General features: G+C 56.7%; 1 protein-coding gene across 1 annotated transcript in view; it reads right to left on the bottom strand.

The window, feature by feature from the left end:
• GAB3 (GRB2 associated binding protein 3) overlaps positions 1–19,576 on the bottom strand; it is a 46,419-nt gene extending 26,843 nt beyond the window's left edge. The window contains exons 1-2 of the mRNA XM_054695947.1: positions 19,413–19,576; positions 19,222–19,327 (exon numbers count right to left, since the gene is read on the bottom strand). Coding sequence (XP_054551922.1) covers positions 19,222–19,327; positions 19,413–19,576 — 270 coding nt within the window. The remainder of the gene's footprint in view (positions 1–19,221; positions 19,328–19,412) is intronic.
• Between the last annotated feature and the right edge of the window lie 3,363 nt (positions 19,577–22,939).

Here is a 22,939-nt window from a genome sequence, read left to right as displayed (position 1 = left end):
GCCCCACGGAAGTGGTGGGAGGAGGGGCAAACAGGCCAGATGAGGGTGATAAGGAGAGCCCGAGGGCGCGGGGGACGGTAGGCAAGGCCTGGGGAAACTTCCAGGAGGAAGTGAGCAGTGAGCACCGGCTCAGGCAAGGCGGAGGGAAGAGCAGGCGCAGAACGCCACAGCCTGGGCCTGGGCGCAGGCCATGGCAGCAGACCGCGAATGTGTGGGTCGTGCAGATCACCAGGGCGCTTGCCTTTGGGTTTCTCAACCTCCACTCGAGCATCGTGACATGGGTTTCTGAGGGGGTGATACGTACGTGGCAAGGCCACAAGGCACTTTTGGTGTGGGCTAATTGGGCAGTGGGGGGGGGGGTTAGGGCTGGGCAGTGTCGGGGCCAGAGGATCTAGAAAATACCTGCCATTATGACTCAGAGAAATGAGGTTCAAAGTATGAGGGGTGCTGCAGCAAAAGTCACTTCTGCAGCCATGAGCCAGAGACAGATGGACAGCAGAGCAACGTTTGAAAGGGACCCACGAGTGGTTGTGGGTGGCTGGTCCCCAGCTCTCCCTGCCTTTCCTGCCACAGCCAGAAAGCTGACTCATCCCCGCCCAGCCCAGCAGTGTCATCCCCAGCAACAAGCCCTGTGACATCCTGTCATCTGGTGGAAAAGTGTGTGCGCTCAGTTCTAGAATCAGAGGCCTGCTCATGTTTCCGGAATTGCTGGGGGAATAACAAAACCCCATCCTCCTGCGAGGAACAATCTCGGCTGTGCCTGGCACCAATCTTGCGCTGTGCACACAGCCAGGTAGAAAACTGTGTGACTCATCTGCAGTGACACTGGGCGACAGAGACGTGCTGGTGCTTCGTGCGCCTCTGAAACACACGCAGCAGCAAGTTTGTACCTGCGGGAGTGTGAGATACATGCTGGGTCGGCGGAACACGTGCACACGCGCACGCCTCCATGGCGGACGCCTCCTGTCTCAGTTCCCTGAATTGCCATCTATTCGAGGACAATTTACCAAATCATCCGTTGTTTCCACCGCGCAGTGCTTTCACCTCCGGCCACAAAGCCCCTCAGAGACACCTTGTCTGGTCAACTGGAGGAAAGCGGCTGCCGCACTGGGCACTCTTGTCCGCCGCGTCCCCTGCCCCTGTGCCCTTCCTGCCACTTTCTGGCCTTGGGCTTCTCCTTCTTCTCTCTGTTTGAGGTCCCGTCTGCCCTGGGGCCCACTGGCCACTCTGTCGCACCTGTTCTCTGGACTGAGGAGCTGGACACAGACAGCGCTGTGACTGTCGCTGGCTGAGTGACTCGCACACACCCCGAGGCTCCTGGTAGGAAACACTGGCGTGTGGGCCCGTCCCAATCCCACCCCCCAGGGTTTACGAGGGTGCCGAAGTGTGAGAGCAGGTTTCACTGCAGTGACAAGCGCGAGCCCATCCTGATGAGTGACCACTGTCCCTCGTTGCCGCAAAGTGGGCCCCTCCCCCCCCGCCGTGGTGAGGTCCCAGGGCCATGGGGTCATTTCCTGTGCCTGTGCTGGGCTGGGTCAGCAAGCTGCTTTCCGAGCCCAGGGGGCCAGTGCAGGCCGGGAAAGCGAGCCACGGCATCAGGGTGCTCGGCCTCCACGCTCAGGGCGGCTGCCCCTTAGCCATGACCTCACCAGGGACCTCCCTCAACATGCGCGCTCGGGCCGGGCTCCGACTGTGCTGGTCAATTTGGTCAGACTGCGGCAGTGGAACTAAGTGGGGAGCATCTGGAGTCACAGGCTGAATCCAGTGAGCACCTGGGACCCCAGCTCATAGCCTGGGTGATGACACTGGGGGGCAGGGAGGGGGGAGCACCCGCCTCCTGTGTGTTTATTTAGAGCTTCCAGAGACTGCAAATTCCTAAATAAGTGCACAAAAAGAGAGGAGGTCAAAAGAGTGTCAGTCAGAAAGTTGGGAAAGGAAACCTTGGGGGGGGGCAAGAAAACGGCTGCATTTCAGCCCCAAAGTGCCACCAATGCATGCAGTGGGAACGTGCCCACGCCATCTTGTGGGCAGGGCAGCTGGCATGGGCCAGCGAGGTGGGCCGCAGGGCCTGGATGACAGGCTCGGCTGCCCCTGTGTGGAGCGCCCTCAAGGCTAGTGGCTTTTCCCTCACACAGGTCTTTCCCCTGCAGGTCTATCAACTCACAGTCATTGTCTTGGGAAGCGCTCAGTGAGGCAGCTAATTTTCTGTCCCTTTGCAAACTAACACTCTCCTGAAGCAAAGGGCATAGGACACAGACTTGCTGGTGACGTCCAGCAACCATACACTATGAAACGCTCCTCGAATGTAAGGGCAGCTCGCCACAGCAGCGGCGCTGCCATTTTCCACACCACCCGCAATCTTGGCTGCAGGCCTGGTGAAGAGATGAAAGATGGTGTTTGCTAATGACAGCAATTTTCTGTCGCTTCCCAAGCCTGCCCCTCTTGAAGACTCTCAGGAAGTTTAGGGCGCGTTTCTGTGTTGCAAGAGGCGAACCTCATTGAAGGAACAAATTTCTGCCTCACGTTCTATTTTCTGATGTGCTTTACTCAAGAGGCCTTTCGCCCCGCCTTCCACTTCCTCGCCAAGGGGGCCCACAAAAGCCTGGGACCGAGGGCAGCAGGCCGGGCCTTTCCGGAAGCAGATTATCCTGCGCCTCTCTGCTCTGGCTCAGGGCAGCGTGCACTAGGGTTGCTGGTGACCCTTCAGCCTGATGGCCTGTAACCTCCCGCTGCCTGCCAGATAGAGCTGGACTCAGCCCAGGCCTGGAGGAACTTCCCGTGATTGTCCAAGAGGGCCTGCCCACAGGATCTGCTTCCACAGCTTGTCAACACACACAGAAAAGCCAGCATCCCTGCCACGCGGTGGGCCTGTGGACCACGGGGCCGCGGGGCAGGAATGTTCAGCAGAGATAAGTGCGCCACGCCACGTGACATGGACTTGACCTTCCTCAGGTCGTGTCAACCTCAGTACCACTGAATATCTTGGCTGCTTTCTCGCTGTTTCTTGTGTAGCATCTAATGAGATGTGTAAGAGGGCCGCCAGGCTCTCCAAAATGATGGGTTGGAAACATGGGCCCAGCCAACTCAGGAATAAGTGGTTGTTTTGAACTCTGGTGACTTCTCTGATAGCACAAGTGGAATGGAAACATGCAGGAGGTAATGGAGTCTGGAGGAAGGTTCGGGAACGTCCAGTATGAAGGAATGATAACAGAACTGGGCTCACCACAACAAAATGGCTGGCAGTGAACCTGCACCCCACCCCCCTCTACCATCCACTGGGGCTCAAAGGTTGCACAGTAGAACTGAGGGAGAGGACGGTCAGGGCTGAAATGTTCTGGAGAAGAACAGGACTGGCTCCGAGGAGGACCCTGGTCTTCCAATAAGAGGCCCTAAACACACGAAGTTGGAAAACCTGCTGTCGAGTGAGTGGATGTGACATGGAGCTTCTGTCCTCCTCAAAATCTTTCCAATCTGCCCCAACGCTGCGGCAGGGAGCCAAGTTACCCCCGTGAGCCCAGCCTCTCGCTGGCGCCGCAGGTGCGACCCCGCACACCAGGTGCATGGTGAGCTGGGCCCGCACAGGGCCTGTCCCTGGCCAGCATGGAGGCTTCTGCAGACCCAGCAGAGTTGTGCCCACCCCAGAACTGTCTACACCGCCACGGGAGCGTCCATGTGGTCTGAGGAGGTCAGGAAGGTGGGAGGGAGAAAAGGAGGCGAGGGGGCAGGAGGGATGAGCCTGGGGAAAGGGCTCCTGGTCGGCGCGGGATGGGAGCGCGGGGCTCCCAAGGGCCTGCTGCACGCACACCTCTGGGTACCAGGAACTGGCTTCCGTCTCCACTGGGTTTCATTCCTGGCGCGGCTGCCCGCACGCCTTGTTTTCCCCCAGAAACGCACGCGCAGTGTGCCACTTTCCATTCCCCACAGGAGCGCCGGGCGGCCCGGCTCCACTGGCTCTCCCCCTTCCTGGGCACGTGGGACCCCCACCTACCCCTCCTCTTCCCCTCAGCAGCCCCTTTGCTCTCCCCTCGAGCCCACTGGGAGTCAGAGGGCAGGACCCAGGCGGCCTCGCTGCCCCCTTCCCCCGTTCAGGGCTCAGCACCCGGGCCCTGAGGTCTTCCAGGGCCTCTCTCAGGTCTTCCAGGAGAGAGGTGCACTTGACCGGGCTCTCTCCAGGGTGGGTCTGACTTTCCCTCTCTATTTTGGGTCTGTTCTTCCCCCTTTTCTGGGTGGAATTGTGCAAGCATGCGCGCAGAAGCATCTTTGCGAGCTGCGTGAGGGTGTATAAGTCTGGACTCGTCTTACGTACAGTGAGGCGGGATGTTTTTCCTCATGAGTCATGTCACCTCGCAGAACTCCTTCTGGAGGGCGCTGTGCGACCTCTCTCTGATGGGGGTGAGCGTCGCTCTCGGAGGTGACGGGCACGAAGCCCGCGCCGCCCAGAGCAGTCTGCAAACACTCACTAAATGAAGGAACGTTTTCTTTGCATATCGCCCTGAATCTGTCTTCTCCTGTAAGGCTTTTCCCCACCCCGGCAGCAGGCCGCCATTCTACAGCACTTTTCGAGAAATTATAGTTTGTGTCTTACACGCAGCACCACAGGCCTGCGGCCGGAGCTTCGCTGCCCCTCAGTGTCCTTGCCTGAGATTGTGTCGGGGCCTCACTCTCGGCCTAGCAAGCTTGCAGGGAAAGTTCAGAAGCTGTCAGATGTGCAGCCCGCGTGAGGGAGGCGTCTCTCTTGGGGGGAGCCATGTGACAGTACATTTCATTTCTTCCGTATTACAGATCTTACTTGGTGTGAAAATTTGGGTGGGGTTAAGTCAGACTCAAACTGAAGTGTGATTTGACACCGTCCTCGTGGCCAGAGACCCCAAACCACTGATTCCTTGTCAGCGCTGCCAGCCACAACATAACAGACTCGCCTCTTGTGAAATCGGAACTGCTGGCGACGAACCAAAACAACCACCAAAAGGCAGCCCGTTTGGCAGCCTCGCCCTCGGGCAACCACCGCCCGGCATCTCCGTCAGTGGTGCAGGCCGACTTCCCTTGTGCGAAGATGCCAAGGGAGCGAGCAGTCCCATGGGTCTAGGAACGCAGACAAGTGGGGGTCAGACCAACATCCCTGTGAGGAAGATGGCAGGAGGGAGGAGGCAGGGCAGGGGGAGGTTGGGGCCCCCTGCCAAGTGGGATGGGAGGTTGGCGCCCACACACGGTGCAGGTCAGCAGGACACCTCAGGGGCTGCGCTTGGCAGGCACCAGGCACCCACCCATAGAGGAAAGGTCCCCGACTTTGGTGTCACTCACTGCAGGCCCTTGGGGCCCTGCGGGAGGGAGGGGGATGAACAGAGGAGGTGCTGACGGGAAGGGCAGGAAACGGACTGTGATTCCCGTTTCCATGCCAATGCTACCGCATGCTCTGGACCATCAGCACAGGCTCTGGGCACATTCACCCCACTAAAGTGGGGGACCCCAAGTTTGGAGGCCTTCCCCACTCTAGATGGTCAAACATATGTTGCAACATTCTCTTTGAACCTTTTTTTTAAGATTAATTATTTTATTTTTTATGCACACAATAGCTGGGGTGCAGGCCAGAGGTGCGGGGGGTGAGAGGATTCTCACCAGAGACAGAGCGGGGAGCAGAACAGGCAGACGGACTGAAATCCACCGCTGAGGGGAGCAGCGGGCGAGTCAGGAGAGGTCTGCCGCGCCACGTGGGCAGCTCCCTGGCCGGGGTATCACAGTCAGACTGCAGCAGTGATAGTGTAAGACTTTAACCCCTGCACCAGCAGGGAGGCCCCTCTTTGAATCCTTTATGTTTAATTTTTACATGAAGACAGTTGTCACAGAAATTCTAAAGACGGACCTACAGAGCGGCAGACAAATGCACATGGTAAGAGACCCCGCACACGAAGGAGCGACAACTGACCATCAAAACACGTAAACAGCGTGTCCGAGACGGCACCAGCAGCCTGGCAGGGGAAATGAGCAAAGATATGAGTAAGCATTTCCCAGAAGGACCCGCTGCGGCCCCAGACCACATATCCAGGAACGGCTGCTTAGCGACGCAGCGCCCTTGCCCACCAGATTGGCCAAAATGTTTCCAAAATGAGCGCGTTGAGGTCGGTCCGGGAGGCACAGCCCAAAGGCTGAATACATGGCGTGCGGGCGGGAACGTCAGGGCCTATCTTTGTTGTGAACCCAATCTCGTTTCCAAGTCCCTGTGATGTCAAGGGGAAGGTTTATTGTTCCAAACTCAAAGCGAATTCCCCCAAAAACTCAGGCAGGAGCTGTTCTCCAGACCTTTTCCCATGGGGTCACCCCCAGAGCCTCGGGTCTCCCCAAAACCTTTCTTCTGCCCGAGTGACCCTGTGACAGCTCACGTGGCCTCGCGCCCCTTCTGGGCTTGGCCCCCAACCTCTCCCTCCCGCACTGAGAGGAAGCAGGGCCCTGCTGTGGCGGGGGGGGGGGGGGGGGGTGGCACCCTGAGGCCGCTGTTCTCCTGACAGCTTCTTAGAAGCTCCCACCACATTTATGCCCGAGGTCTTCGCGGCACGCACGCTGCAGGCCCAGTGGCGGCCATCTGCACGGAGGCTCGGGGGTTCCCTCTGGCACCTGCTTGGGTCTCTGTGTCCACCGGGCTGGGGGCCACATTCCTGGGGACCCGATGTTACAAATGAACAAACTGGTCCCGTCTCCTTTGCGGTAAGTGCCGCTGCCATGTCGCCTCTCCCTGCTCCAAAGCAGGCATGCCACTGCTCCACAAGAGGAGGGGGCCCCATTTTACCTGGCACCTGAGGGGCTTTCTCCAGTTCAGCACAAAACAGCTGTTTGGCTCCACCTGCCCGGCTGGTGGCTGGTGGCCCCTGTCCGCACCTGGTGCTCCAGTCACCCCTCAGCCTGAGCTGTGGTGGGGATGGGTCTCCCCAAGCTCCATCCTCCTTCCTCATCACAACATTGCCCTCCGGAATGGCCCAAGACCCCCAGAACTCCACACACCTGACCCCTGACATCAGTGGCAGTTTCTTCAGACTTGACGGGACCGACGTGCCTGCTCATGGCCTCTCTGTGACGTCCTTGCGGCCCGCCAATCCAGACCTGATTCTGGATACAGACAGTTGGGGTTGGGGTGTCCGGGGGCACCAGGAGGCAGTGTCCCCAGAAGTGTCCAGATCCCACAGGGCAGGTGGGACGGCGGCCTCACTGCCCTGCCCTGTCCTTGCTCACCAGCCCGTCCCGCAGCCATCAAGTTCCTGTTCTCCCCCAGGCCTTCTCTCTGGAGCGTGTGTCTTCTGCTCATCTCCACAGAAGTGTCCTTCCTTTCCCGCCTCCCTGAAAGTCCAGCATGGACTGTGCTGGTGTCCCCTGATAGCCCTGTCACCCAGTGACCCCAACACCGCCCACTGAGCACAGGGATTTGTAGGTCAAGGATGGGGGAGCTTCTAGATGGTCCACCCATTTCAAGAAAAAGGCAACCAGCGCTGTGACCCAAGTTCTTTTCTCAAAGCAGGTAGAAAAGGCTAGCTTTCCAGGAGGACAGCAGGGTTCGTCCATCTGCTGCTGCCTCAAACCAACCTCCCACTAACTGGGCCAGGCCTGACTACTGAGCACCCAAATGGAGACTGAGAGAATCTGCAGGCCTGAGCGCCATGGCCCCTGACAGCCAGAGAGGGAACAGGGAGGTGGCAGATTTCTCACCAAAAGTACTTCTGAGCTGTGGTTTGGGTGTTTTTTACTGGCTCTTTAACCTCAAAACAGGCTCTCCAGGCCTCTCCACATGTCTGAGCCACCATCATTTGATAAGTCCCTTTTGTGCCTAAAGTAGCTTGCAGTGCTCGCAGAGGCCCGTCCTGTGTCCCCGTGTCAGGACACAGCGAACTGAAAGGAAGGAGAAAGTGAAGAGGTCGAAAAAGTAGAGCCAGTTGATCATCTAAAGCTGGCTCAATGGATGCGTGAATGTGAATAAAACACGAAGCCCAGAGAACAGAAGCACAGAGACAAGAGTAAAAATGCCTTTGGGACGACTAAAAATTCATTGAAAAATCCCAAGAGCCATTTCTTTTCTTATTTTACGTAAATGAATTTGAGAGCCATATGAAAAGGCCACTTTTCCAGGAAAAAGTATAATTTAGTGAAACTGACTCAGAGAGAGATAGACTAAACAGATCCGTTTCCATAGAAGAAACAGAAAGTTGACGAAGATCTAAACACACCAAAAAAGCACGCGATGTAATTCAGAGGGGAGGGCAGCCAAACTGTAGAGTGCTGTTAATTCCAACTCTCCTTAAAATATTCTACAGTGTGGGGCCTCCCCGGTGGCGCAGCGGTTGAGCGCTGGGTTGCGAAGCTGCCCGCGGCCTCTGCGGCGCCGGTTCGATCCCCGGCTGCTCCCCGACCACCGGAGGAGGGTCCCACATGGCGCGCAGACCTCCCCTGCCGCCCGCTGCTCCCCTCAGCAGTGTCCTTCGGTCCTTCTGCCTGCTCTGCTCCCCGCTCTGGCTCTGGTGAATCCTCTCACCCTCCCGCGCTTCTGACTGTGCCCAGTGCATGTATAAACAAAGAAACAAAGAAAGAAAGAAAGAAAAACATGCCTCTATAAAAAAAAAAAAAAAAATCTACAGCGTGGCAAGTTTCCTAATTTTTATATGAAGTATATGATGCACCGGTCAGCTGAAGACTATGCAGAAATAGTGTCTTTTATGAACATTGACATGCACAGCCGATATAAAGCGTCAGCATGCGTGATCCATTAGCATCATACAAAATATATCCTGTCCAGGGGCCTCCCTGGTGGTGCAGGGGTTGAGTCTCAACATAATGACGCTATCGGCAGCCTCTGCAGCACGAGTTCCATCCCCGGCCAGGGAGTGACCCGCGGGGCGCAGCAGAACTCTCCTGCCTCGTCGCTGCTCCCCTCAGCAGTGTATTTCAGTAGATCTGCCTGTTCTGCTCTCCACTCTGTCTCTGGGGAGTCCTCTTACACCACCCCCGCACCTCTGGCCTGCACCCCAGTTCTTATATGCATAAATAAATAAATCTTTTTTAAAAAAACAATATATATATATATATATATATATATATCTATATCTCCTGTCCATCTGGGGTTGTCTCCAGAAATACCAGGGTGGTTTGATATGCGATAGTCAGTGAATAAAATTCACCACTTTGTTAGAGTCAATGAGAAAAGGAACCACATTGCTAGCACCACTGGAAATGTTTTAATAAAATTCAGTCATTTTTGGTGAAAAATACGCTTAGAAACATCTGTCAGTGGCAGTACAGTAGCACAAAAAACGTGTGTCTCCCACATCCCAAAGACCGGTGTCTTCCCTTTTAGAAACACCTTTGCTGGCACGTCACTGACAGGGGCACATGCGCGTACATATTTCGCTTTGACAGCTTGGTCAGTTTCAGCGTGGACACATGTCCACGCCAGCACCCGTCAGCTCCAAAAGTGCCCTGCTGTACCCGGCCGTGCATGCAGCATGGGGCCATGGCTTGCCCTTGACGTGTGTGCCTGGGCGCTGCCGCCACAGGCCGAGCAGCAGAACAAATGCGCCTCCAGCCCGCATCCCCGGGGAACAGACACCAGTGCCATCCAGCAGCCACGTTTCGGGGCCCAGAGAGCAGGACCCAGAGACTAGCGCAGCCCACGGTCATGTAAGGCTGTTCAGAACAGCCAAGGGGCGAGGCCGTGGGGCACCTGGTGTGGGGAGGTCTAAGGACAGGTGGGCATCCCTACACCAAGGACAACAATCCAGCCTTGACAAGGGCAACCCTGCGGCTCGGGACAGGGTAGGTGTGCAGCGAGGCGCGGTGGACAATCTGAAGAAGAGCAGCGGCACACACTCCCCCCACGTGGGCCTGCAGTGCTCAAGGCCCTGGCAGCACAGGACCCCAGGGGGGGCACCGGCCCTGCCCTCCTAGCAGGAGAGCCTCAGAGACGAAGTGAACACAAGTAGCTGAGGGCGCCCTACAGCTGAGAAAGCAGGACACGCTCTTCCTGTTTGCTGAAAAGGACTGGAAGGAGGAAGGGAAAACCATCAACAGTCACCTGGGTGCACGTGCAGACCTGGCGGAGAGGGAGCGGGCCTCTCAAAGGCTGTTTTAAGCACATTTGGAGACGAGTCGATCAACCCGTGACATTTGCTCCGAAACAGATTCCACTACAGATTGCCGTTCACCGCATTTATGGTCACTGTGTGGAAACAGAAATGCAAACGGCCTTAATACAAGAAAGTGCTCAACTCTACTCCTAACGAATTCAATGAAAACAAAACACCACCTGTCAACGCTGCAGCCAAGAGGCGGCCTCTGCGGCCACACGCCCTTGGCCTCGGTAACGGCACCTCCAAAGCACCAGCACCTAAGGACTCTTCCGATTTCGTTCCCACACAACTGAGTACAAATATCCACTCCTGTCGCAGCGGCCCTGAACCCTACCGCAATAGTCTTAAATGTCTTCCCAAGTAGTTTAAAATAAAATAAATAAAACACCTTCTACAAACATAATGGCGCCTGACCACACAGACTAACGTACAGAGATAGTCCCCGCAGTGAAGGTTTAGCGTGGCAATGGACTAAGTCGTGAGAAATCATGAGAAGGATCCCTACAGGCTGATGGAGAATGATCCCCAAAACCTGTTAAGAAAGGTGCCTCCCCTGGTGGCGCAGCGGTTGAGCGCTGGGCTGCGAGGCTGCCCGCAGCCTCTGCGGCGCCGGTTCGATCCCCGGCTGCTCCCCGGCCACCGGAGGAGGGTCCCACATGGCGCGCAGACCTCTCCTGCCGCCCGCTGCTCCCCTCAGCAGTGTCCTTCGGTCCTTCTGCCTGTTCTCCCCTCTTCCGGCTCTGGTGAATTCTCTCACCCTCCCGCGCTTCTGATTGTACCCAGTGCTTGCATAAATAAATAAATAAATAAACAAATAAACAAATAAATCTAAAAAAAAAAAGAAATAAAGAAAACAGTGAATCACTATGCTACCATTTGTGCAAGAAATCAAGAGGCAAATATGCTGGCACACACAGACAACACGTCTGGAAGAAAAATCAAGAAGGCCCCAGCTGCATCTGGAGAAAAGAAGGCAGGAAACTTGCTTTTCACTGTAAACACTTTCATAGCCTTGGTTTTGAATCTTGAGCATACAGTCCTTAAAATACACGATGTCAGGCCACATACTAAGGAAATAAGTGTACAGAGCACACTCAAGCATGTATACTTAGTGTTGGATCACTAGATGTGTAAAACAAAGTTATATGTGTATCTTATACTAAAATAAATACCCATTGAACTGTAGAAACAAAAGTAAAAAAAAATGAATGCAGCAAAACAAAGGTGGCTGTGGGAATCTGAAACTGACTGCAGCGACCTCTAAACATAACTCAGAGGCTGATGTAATTGAAAAATCAGAAGCTAAGAACAGAAAGAAATAGTAAGAAGAAACAAAATAATTAAATAAGAGTTTATTAAAAAGAAACACAAGGGATTTGTTTCTGTCCGGCATGGAGAAAGATGCAAAGGACGTCCCTTGCGCTTTGACGAGAAAAGCTGGGCAAAACACAGAATCTTCTTTTTCTCGAGCCCATCAGAGAACTCAGCTCAGGAGGCACCCAGGCAGATTGGTGGGGATGCTAAGTATAAGGCCTTCCAGAAGACATGAGCCACCCAGGCCCCCGTCCTTCTGCTAACCTCACCAAGAAACAGCCTTCTGTAATTAAAACAGCAATTTGTCAACAGGGCTTTCATTTCAGCCTAAGAAATTCACTGGTCCAGGTGGAACCAAATTTCTCATGCTCAGCATTGCTGGCATTTGGGGCCAAGTCTGCAGGGGGCCTGTGCACTGCAGGGGACTCGGCAGCACCGGGTCACCACCTACCGGACGCCAGGAGCATCCTCCCCACCAGCTGTGACAACTGTCCCGCTAGGCTGCTGCGCCTCTGCCGAATTCACTACACTGGAAAAGGGTCTGTTTTCTTCATCTGAAATGCAAACTTTACTATTTTACCCCACCTGGGGGTGAAACCACTGCACCATTGAGAACCACTGATGTATGCCTCCCCCCCCCCCCCCCCGTGGCGCAGCGGTTGAGCGCTGGGTTGCGAAGCTGCCCGCAGCCTCTGCAGAAGCTGCCCGCAGCCTCTGCAGCGCAGGTTCTATCCCCCGGCTGCTCCCCGGCCACCGGAGGAGGGTCCCGCATGGCGCGCGGACCTCTCCTGCCGCCTGCTGCTCCCCTCGGCAGTGTACTTCGTTATTCTGTCTGCTCTGTTCTCCCCTCTGGCTCTGGTGAATCCTCTCACCCTCCCATGCTTCTGACTGTACCCAGTGCTTGTATAAATAAATAAATAAATCTTTTTTTTAAAAAATATTTTATTTTATTATTTTTTTTAAGATTTATTTATTTGTGTATACATACAAACACCGGGTACAGTCAGAAGCGCGGGAGGGTGAGAGAATTCACCAGAGCCAGAGCGGGGAGCAGAGCAGGCAGAAGGACCAAAGTACACTGCTGAGGGGAGCAGCGGGCGGCAGGAGGGGTCTGCGCACCATGTGGGACCCTCCTCCTGTGGCCGGGGAGCAGCTGGGAATCGAACCAGAGCTGCAGAGGCTGCGGGCAGCTTCGCAACCCAGCGCTCAACCGCTGCGCCACCGGGGAGGCCCATAAATAAATCTTAAAAAAAAAAAAAAAAAAACCACTGATGTAGGCCTCGAACACAAACATGACAAACACGCAACCATTTTGAACATATTCTTCCTCAAATATGGCAAATGCCGTCCGTGTGTCTCAGGGCCTTTGTACTTTCTGTCCCGGGATTTAATAATATGCTAAGGAAAATTCTCACATGGGCCGGCTGATATGAAAAGGAAGCACTTGTTTGAAGTTGAAAACATGGCGGCTGCCCTCCCTGCCTGCCTGTGACTATGCGGGCGCCTCTTTTATCCTTTCTGCTTTTCCTAACAAGCCTGTCCTTTTAAAATGTAAAAGAAGAAGAAGAAGAAATAGAAAGCACAAACACTGGTCTGTGGCTGAAGAGCCGAGCATCTGCCACCTAGGAGTAAGTTTGGGAACTAGACACTGCAGCTGAGGCGCTCAGGACATCGGTGAAGGACGCGTGACCAAAAGGAGTGGCTGCTGCTCAGAGATGTGTCATCTGTCGTCGTGTCCCCCCCCACCCCCGGGGCTGGGAGTCTGGCAAGCACATTCCTCCAACTCCCCCGCTGGCCTCTTTTTGGGACCTGCTAGGGAGACATGGGCAAGGCAGGAAGGGGGCCCCGACGACCCCGCGTCCACCATGCATCCCTCTCTCCATCCCAAGTCAGGTAGCTTCCTGATGGAAGGTCAAGGAAAAACAGATGAATCCACCATTGCAGTATGAGATTTCAACAGCCCTGTCAAAAATCGGGAAAGCACTAAGATAAAAGCAACAAGGATATGGAACTGAGCACACAATCAACGCACTTGACCTGAAGGACTTTGACGGCAACTGCACGCACACTTCCCAAGGCGGCCCCTGCACTCACTTCCACAAGTCTCAACAAACTTACAGGAACTCAAATCATAGAGTATGCTGTCTAATCACAGCAAAATGCAAACACAAAGTTATCTGGAAAATTCTCAAATATTTGGAAATTAAACACACTTGTAAATAACACATAGGTCACAGAAGAAATAACAAAGGAAATTAGAAAATATCCCCAAGTAAATAAAGAATGAGAACGACGGACCAGCATTCACTGGGTGGCAGTAAAGCAGCACAGCGGGGGAAAGTCATAGCACAACCAGCTGCAGGACTTGAGGGCAGTCTGAGCCAATGGGCTCCTGCCACCCTAGGGCTTCCAGAATGCGCACTCGCCCCCAAGAAGGGGACCCACGCTTCTAAGGAATTGTAACAGGGGGGTCCCCAGGAAAGGGGGAGGTTCCAGGTTTCCTGCCCCACCCAAGGGAGGGTGCAGCTGAGCAGAGAGAAGAAGCTGCAGAGGAGACTGAGGAAGGAAGGAAGGAAGGAAGGAGGCAGGATGGAGCCAGAAGGAGACCTGGAGGAGGCGCATGGAGCCGAGAGACACGTGAAGCAACTGCGCCTGCCTTCTGGTCGTGGACCGGGTGACACAGACATGGGTGAGACCCACGTGGGGGGTGACAATGGCGGTTTTTGTCTTGGTTTTGATTTTGCTCTTTTCCCTCCAGACTTGTCTGGTTGTTTCTGACCCTTTTCTGTGGGTCCCCACTGGAAGGTGCTTTGAACTTGGGGCAGCTTTCGGGCCTCGCTCTGGGCCAATCCTGCTTGGGTGGACTTTTACCCTCGAGGGGACGGGTCACTTTGGGTGCTTGATTTAGAAACTAGATTCTTTGCCTTTCCTGCGTTGTTTCCTAATTGTATTAAAGTTCCTTCCCATCAAAGTCTCCTATGTTTTGTGTTGATGCGGTGGATGGCAGAACCCATTTAGAGTAGGCAGGTTTGCGGGGTCTGGGCTGCCCCTCTCCCTGCCCTGTAACAGACTGACTGGAGAAGGCAACTCTCCAGAGACAGAAACCAGAGCAGTGGCTGCCCAGGGCGACACAACAGTGGGGACTGCATGCCAGGATGAATTTGGAGGGGACAGGGAGGGCGAAGGCTGGACTGCAGTGCTGGTTGCACGCAGTACTGGGTCAAGATAAAGACACCAGTGCAGGGCCTCCCCGGTGGCGCAGCAGTTGAGCGCTGGGTTCCGCAGCTGCCCGCAGCCTCCGCGACGCCGGTTCGACCCCCGGCTGCTCCCCGGCCACCGGAGGGTCCTGCATGGCGCGCAGACCTCTCCTGCCGCCCGCTGCTCCCCTCAGCAGTGTCCTTCGGTCCTTCTGCCTGCTCTGCTCCCCGCTCTGGCTCTGGTGAATTCTCTCACCCTCCCGCGCTTCTGACTGTACCCAGTGTTTGTATGAATAAATAAATAAATCTTTAGGAAAAAAAAAAAAAGACACCAGTGCAGCTTCACTCCCAGAGTTCTGTTTGCCTGACTGAAGTGGAGACTAACTGGCGGGGGTACCCAGGGAGGTCGAGACCCAGAGCGTCCCTGTCGCAGAAAATGGCACGGACAGGCCGACAGACGCGCTCAGCTCCAGCACCTCCTCAGCATGTTAGCGAGGTCAAGCCATAAATGAAGTTTTGACTTAATTCTAGGTAAGAACGGCCAGTTCCTTCCTCCGGTTTTAAACACGTTGTTGGAACAGACCTCCGGGCCGCTCCTGGCCTGTGGCGCGCAGGACGGCCACCGTCGCCACCGCTCCCGCACCAGCGAGCGGCACCTGCAGGGCCCCTCCCGGGGCGTGGAAGGGGGACCGCGGCACCTTCGGCAGAAGACAGGTCACAGAAACACTTGCCAACACCCCCACGTGCTCACAAGGCACAGGAGCCCAAGCACAGCAGGGGAGACGCGAGAAGTGCCGCGTGAGCCACCCGGGGAAGCGCAAAATCACAGCCGACCCGAGGCGCGCAGAGGAAGCAGCAGAGAACTCGCAGCACCCGGGGCATAACGGCTTCCACCGGGGCCTCCAAACTCAACGTGAGAGGCGCTAGGACTCTGGGTAGAAACAGCTGCAGATCCTAGAAGCTCTGCGAACCCCAACAGCACCTCAGCAGGCCAGGGACAGCGCAGCCTCCTGCGTGGGAAGGAGCGGCGCACACGCGAGGAAAGGGAAGCAACGGCTGTAAAACACACAAGGGAAAGCCGAGTCCTTTTTAATTGAGGTCACGCCGGCTGACAACACCCTGTGTTTCAGGAAGACAGAGTCACGCCCGCCTGGAGATGCTGAGCAGCCAGGGCCGCGGCCCAGGGCCCACACTCCCCCCCTCCCAGGGCCCTCAGTGCTGCAGTTGGATTCCAAGGGTTTTGTTTTGCTTTGGTCTGTCTCTTTGTCAAGCAAAAATGTCAGTCCAAAATGAAGGCAAAAATACAAATCTTTGTCTAGCCATAACTGAAAGAAGTCACCACCAGCAGACCTGTAGAATAGGAGGCAAATCATTCCAGAGGGAAGCAAGGACGACCAAGGGCCGGACATGACCAACTGTATGGTGTACCCCAAGAATCAGATGAAATAGAGAAAATCCTTGAAAAACCCAACCACTTAAGTTCATTCCAGAAGACAGGGATCACAGCTCTGTATCCGTTAAAGAAATAAAACGTAGGGCCTCCCCTGGTGGCGCAGCAGTTGAGCGCTGGGCTGCGAGGCTGCCCGCAGCGCCGGTTCATTCCCCAGCCGCCGGCGAGGGTCCCACAAAAAAAAAAAAGAAAGAAAGAAAGAAAAAAAACGTAGCTGAAAACATCCCACAAGTCCAAGTCCCGGAGCAGATGGGTCAATGGCGGGGTATACCCAATATTACATTTCAGAAAATAGAAGACAGGGAACATTCCCCAACCATTTTATGAGGTCAGCATTATGCTGACATCAAAACCAGAAAAGACAGTGCACAAAAGGGAAACTGCAGGCTAATATCCATCGTGCACAAAGACAGACGTGTCTTCAGCGAAAGATCAGGAAGCGGGACCCAGCCACGCAGGGAAAGGACGGCATAGTAGAGCCACGGGGCTTATCCCAGTAATCCAAGCCCTAAAACGCAAAATCGACCCAAGTGATTCACCATAACAGGGCAAAAGACAAAGCATATTGTGTTTTCATAAACACAGAAAAGGGGTTTAACAAAATCTAAATAACAATAAAAAACCTTAGCAATACAAGGGCACTAACTTGATTTCATAAAAAACAGCTACAAAGAGGGCCTCCCCGGTGGCGCAGCGGTTGAGCGCTGGGTTGCGAAGCTGCCCGCAGCAGCTGCGGCGCCGGTTCAATCCCCGGCTGCTCCCCGGCCCCCGGAGGAGGGTCCCCCATGGCGCGCAGACCTCTCCTGCCGCCCGCTGCTCCCCTCAGCAGTGTACTTCGGTCCTTCTGCCTGCTCTGCTCCCCGCTCTGGCTCTGGTGAATTCCCTCACCCTCCCGCGCTTCTGACTGTACTCAGTGCTTGCATAAATAAATTAAAAAAAAAATCAAAAAAAAAAAAGAGCGTTTCCCTGGTGGCACTGGGGTTAAAGACACAGCGCTATCAAGCTATGGGCAGCCACTGTGGCCTGAGTGAAGTCCCCGGCCAGGGCGCTGACCCACACACAGGGCGCGGCAGAACTCCCGTCTCCCCGCTGCTCCCCTCAGCAGTGGATTTCAGTCAGTCTGCCTGTTCTAATTTTAGTATATGTGCTGCCGAAGCAAACACCAGTCTGCCTGTTCTGGTCCCCGCTCTGTCTCTGTGACAGTGTGTGAATCCTCTCACACATACACCCCCAACTCTGGCCCGTACCCCAGTTCTTATATTCATAAACAAATAAATCTTTTATAAAAAAAAGAAACAACAGAAATTCATTTAAAAAAAAAAACAAAACAGCTACAAAGAGCAACGGCTAACATGCTTCAGCGGGAAGGGTGGAGCTCAGGGGAAGCCCAGGGGCCGCTGCTCTGGCCGTGTCAGTGCTCCAGCTGGGAGCAGTGAGTTTACCAAGGTTGCAGGTCAGAGGCAACACGCAGAATAGACAAACTTGATGTGAACTTAAGGTGGACCTAGAATTGACACGCGACTGAACGGGCAAAGAAGGCTGAAGGGCTGAAAGCACCTGAGGGAAGAATTCTCGTAAGGCAAGTTGTGGCCAAGGAGCATGGTGCTAGGCTAAGATGGACCGAGGCACCCAGGAAAACTGATTTTGTTCAAGTTGCAAAAGTAATTCAAGGAGAGTATATTCAACAAACTCAGTTTCCAGTAAAATGAACCACGATGCAAATGTTGCATGTTTACAGATTTTAGCTCAAGTCACAGACTGAAATATGAAAGTATAAAACTTGTAGGAAACAAACAGAAAATATGTTGAGGAAATGGGACAAGGTGAAGAATTCTTTGATTTGACAGTAAAGCATCATCCATAAAAGAAAAATTGATAAATGAGACTTAATCAAAAATTTTAAATATTGCTTTTCTGGAAGAGACTGCAAAAAGAATAAAAAGATAAAGTACAGAAGGGTAGAAAATGCTTGGAGATTAAGTCTGCAACAAAACACTATTATCCAAGCTACAAATAGCTCCTGGCAAATGCTGGTCGTGGAGGAACAGTGTCACGTTTGCCACGAAGCGTGGGATGCCCTGGCTGATCCAGGATGCTCTGTGGGCAGCGCCTGGAAGGGTGCCCGCGATCATCATGAACAGAGAAAATCGCAGGACAATTTGTAGAGCATGACCCCTTTTGTGCAAAAGAGAACGTTGCAGATTGTGTAGAAATAGTTCTAGAAAGATCACCGTTCTCTTGGGGGGGCTTTCCTTTGCCACGTTGCAATACTTGTACCACTAAGTAGCTTTGCTGTTATCTGTTCTGAATGTCAGGGCAGGGGTCGGGCCTGCCCTCTCGTCCTCCCCCTGCGAGTGACTTGGGCCTGTCCCGCGGGTGCTCAGCCCAGGGAGGAGGGCCAGTCCTCCCTCCCGGCAGGTCCTCCCGCTGCAGGGTGGCCGCAGGGCCGCGCCGAACTGCCCCTGAGTGCCCTCTGGTGGCAGCAGGGGGTTCCTGCGGAACTTGGAGGTGAGCGGGAATCTGCTTTTGATTTTGAGGGGTGTCCCACCCAGGTGTCAGCAAAAGGCACCCAACTATCTAACAGACCACGCCCCTCCTTAGGGGAAGTCCCCACGCCAGGACTAAAGGTGAAAATTGACATCTGGTCAAATAAGGAAGGTTACATCTCAGCGCTCCAAGCTGCCAGAGCCCCCATCCCTGCCCACCATGGCCCCTAGCACAGGCTGTACATGGACCCTGGGTGTGCACGCTCAGAGGCAGGGCAACTTGCCTAACCAGAGAGAGAGCATATACGGCTGCAGGGGAGTCTCCTGCCACCTTCCCGTGGGGCAGAGGATCAGAACCCCCCTGGCACAACGACTGTGAGCCTTTCAATTGCCTCCCATTGCCAAGGGCCGGGAGGACACCACCTCCCCGCGGCCTGCAGGAACCTGTCCGTGACAAAGCCTTGGTTGGGGGTGGAGGAGGAGAGACTCTTCCTTTTCTTATGTACTCCCAGAAGGATGAGTCTTCCAGGCAGCTTGGCTGGACAGAGGGCGGGAGGCAAGCGGCTGGGGATGTGGGGGCCGGCAGGCCGGGACCTCGCTTGTGTGTACTGGGGGTGGTGGAGAGTGCTGTGGGAACACCCTGGCAGTCCACCCGAGCAACCCTTCCGCACCACCACGTCCACTGTGAGCGCACACACCCCTCGGCTGCCTCCTGGGCAGAAGCAACACTCGAAGCTGTGGACGACCCCCTGCCAGCCCTGCGGGGTGACAGTGGTCCTAGCGAGTGCAAGTGCAGGCAAACGGCCTGCCAGGCATTGTGGAAGTACCCAAAACGCAGTGGGTTCTTCTTGTCCCTTCCCACCTCCCACGAACAGCGCTGATATCGGGCGGGGCGCCCAGATGGGCGCCGGCTTCGGAGCGGAGCACACAGCCCGGGCGCCGGGCGCGCAGGCTTCGCTGGCAGGCTTTTAGGAATCCGGAGAACATGGCTCTAGCGCGCTCTCCCAGGCTCCGCGCCGCCCGCATCCCGTCCGCAGGCGCAGCGGCTGTTCCTGGCGTGGCCAAGCCCCCCACCCGCCGGCCGGCGGGTCCTCCCGGGGCGCACTTGGTGGCCGTGATCCGAGGCCCGCGCCGCGCGACGGGTGAGCAGGCGCTGCCCGGGGCGCCTCTCGCGCGGCCAGGGGGCGGGGAGGACGCGCCCTCCCCGGGTCCCTGCTGTCCCGCTGTGCAAGCCTCGGCTCCCGCGGGTGCTCGGCAAGCGCGGTGGCAGCCCCAGGCAAACGCCGCGCAGCGACAGCCTGTGAGCCCGGGCTGGCGGTCTTAGTCGCCGGCTCCCCGCCCGGCCTCCAGGGCGCTCCGGACCCGCCGCGCGAACGCCGGGAGCCGCCTCCCCCGCCCGCGTCGGCCCGACCGGCCCGCGGTCCTTCTGCCGGCCCGCTGTCCGGCCCTGGGCGCGGGCCCCTGGGGCTCCGGGCCGCCCCCGACCAGACGCGGGACGCCCTTGCCGGCGGCGTGCGTCTGAGTCGCCGGCCGGGTCCGCGACCCCCGCCCCTCCCCCGGCTGGGCGCCTTGGCTACACCCGCTCGACGGGCGATCGCGCCTTCCGTCCCGTCCCCCCGCGCCCCAGCCCGCCTCGGGCTCGGCTCCGACTGCAGGATCCGGCGGCCAGCGAGTGGGGGGACGGGACGCGGGGCCCGGACTCACGTAGCGCTGCAGCTTCCTCTCGGGGGGCGACTTGACCAGCCAGCCGGTGCACACGGCGTCGCCCGCGCTCATCGTGGCGCCCGCCGCGCTTCCTCCAGCTGGCTCGGCCGCCCGCGGCGGGAGGAAGTCGGCCCGGGATGCCGGCGGGGCGGGCCCAGCGCCGCCCCAGCACCGCCCCAAGCGCCGCGCGACCCCCGCCTCCGGACACCGCGGCCAGCGCTCCGGCCCCCGCCGTCCCGCCCCGCCTCCCCCGCTCCGAACGCCGCGCGCCGGGGGCCGCCTGCCCGCCCCTCCACCCCGCCCAGGCGACGGCCGCCCGGCAGGGAGGAGGTGTCGTCCACGCGCCCGGAACCGCCGGCTCCCCCGACGGCCCGCCCCTCCCCCTCCCGGGCGGGCCGCCTCGCCGGCCCCTGCACCCCCATTGCCCGCCCGCGTGGGAAAGGCTGGCACGTGGAGGACTGGCATCCCTCCACCCTGAAGCTGGAAAAGGTGGCTGCAACGGGGTGCCTGGCCATCGATCGGAACGACAAAGCTGCGCCTCGCCGCCGCCACCACTCACCCGGCCCGGCAGCCACCCGCGCTATCTGTCCAGCCCCACACTCGCTGCTCCAACGGCCTCGCATTATCTCGACGGTGCAGACGCGGCCAAGAGAAACAGGATGACAATGTCACACCACTTGGAAGCCAGCCCCGGGCGGCCCAGGCTGTCGGCCTGAACGGCCCCTCTCCCAGCGCCGCCCGCTCTGAACCGCGCTGGAAACGGGAAAGGGCTGCAGCCAGGGGGGGCGGGCACCCACGATGCGCGCAGCGGTGGCTGCCCAGCGCCAGCCACGTCCCTGAGCCGCTCTCTGCCCTCTGTGTAACGCCTCACACTTGGAAGAAATCAATGCCACGTCATTTCTGTAACTTACAAAGACACTTCCTACCCTTCTGGTACCTCGGAAGTTTCCAGAGAGAGCTCACTATCTCCCGGCATGATTCTAGAGTGTGTCAGGGGTCACCCAAAATGACAGAACGGGCCGGATGGTTTGCAGCATAAAGGGATCCGGGCAGGTGCTGGAACTTGTGGGCAACAGACAGGGGCGTGGCAGCCACAATGGTAAAGCGGATATGTGGAGACTGTCACCCCACACATCTACACCCTTCCAAACCCCTTGGCTCTCAGCACACCCACCCCCACCCCCACGGCCTGGACAGCTTGTGACTGCTTTGCAGACCTCATACCCAGCTCATCAGCCAAACAGTTTACCCGCAGCCCATCCCTGCTCCACCTGCCCCTGCTCCCCCACATCCATACCTTGATATCGTGACTTATGATGCAAATAGCCATTCCCAGCACCTGAAGCCCTAGGAATTTCCTGAGTGCCAAGAGCCATCGAGGTATATCTTGTTATGTTAATTGGTGCCTCCAGGAAACAAGGGGGGGATGGGGTGTCCACACACACACCTCTGGGGAAGGGAGATGAAACCTCCAGGAGACCCCAAAAAAGGATGGGGCCCAGAGAGGTGGTCAGAAGGTGAATACGCACAGATTTGGGGAGAATGACGCCCCTGCAAAGAGCAGATAAATTCCACACCCCTTCCCACACCCCCTGCCCTATAGCTGTGCCCCTCTGGCTGTTCCTGAGTCATTCTTTGCTAATGAATCAGCCAGCTCCCAATTGCTGGAGCCGACCAGCAAGTTCATGGAGCCTAATGACGGTGCCAAGGGCACCTGGAGCTTACACCTCGCGCTTCCAGCCCTTCGGCCAGGGGACAGGTGGACGGCTGCATTTGTGACTAGTGTTGGGGACAGGGGACTGAGCCTGTAGCACGTGCTGCCCCGCTCCACCGGGTGGCACCAGAATTGAGTGACACTACAGCCCACCCCGGGGCATGTCCCCCCCAGACAGGAGCGAGCAATCTGGTGCAGGGGACAAGTTGTTTCTAAAGTGACTTTCTTTTGCACACAAGGGTATGTGTCTGTAATTGTGAAACACAGCTCTAGGGGGGCAGTGGCCGTGCTAGGATGGGCCAGCAGAGGACAGGCCGTCACTGTGGGGTCTCACCCGCGCACCCCTGCAAGACCACTCAGGCTCAGGCAACAGCAGGCTTTATTGAACAAACTGGGGAAATAAAATCTCTAAGGCTATCTCCCCCCCAGACCGTGTCCTCATTGTCCAGAATCCCAAACTAAAGGCCACTACTCCCAGGTGAGCCAGCCTGCCCAGGAGGGCCTGGAGCCTAAGGCAGCCAGAGGCAGCAGGCCAGGGTTCAACTCACGGTGGCAGCTGGGGCACCCACAGCGGGGCACTGAGACATGATGCAGCCCCAGCCTGAAGGTCACGGTGAGCAGCACCAGACACTGGACCGGACAGCAGCGGAGGCAGCTCTTTGAGACTCCAGCCCCCAGGGCCTACACTGCTCTCCCCAGGCAGTGGCAGCGACAAGAGCGAGTCAGCCTTCTGCTCCCTGCATTGGCTTCTCTCTTCTGAGGTGAGCTGCTGGAAGCGTGTTTCTCCTTTCCGGAGGCTGGGTACAAGGCACGAGGAGTCTGGGTGGACCCCAAGCTGGCTCCTGCACTGCTTTATATTCCCTCCTAGGGTCCCCCACCCTAGATGGCACTTCCTCATGGGACCATTCAACCCAGCTGGTGCCCAAGGGAGAGACTGCCCATGGGCAGCAACTTTTGGCCACGTTTTTCTA

Source organism: Talpa occidentalis, unplaced genomic scaffold (assembly GCF_014898055.3).
Source record: "Talpa occidentalis isolate TD23 unplaced genomic scaffold, MPIMG_talOcc4v2.1 talOcc4.15, whole genome shotgun sequence".
NCBI lineage: Eukaryota > Metazoa > Chordata > Mammalia > Eulipotyphla > Talpidae > Talpa > Talpa occidentalis.
The sequence above is the reverse complement of the archived record's forward strand: the minus strand, read 5'-3'. Positions and strand labels throughout refer to the sequence as shown.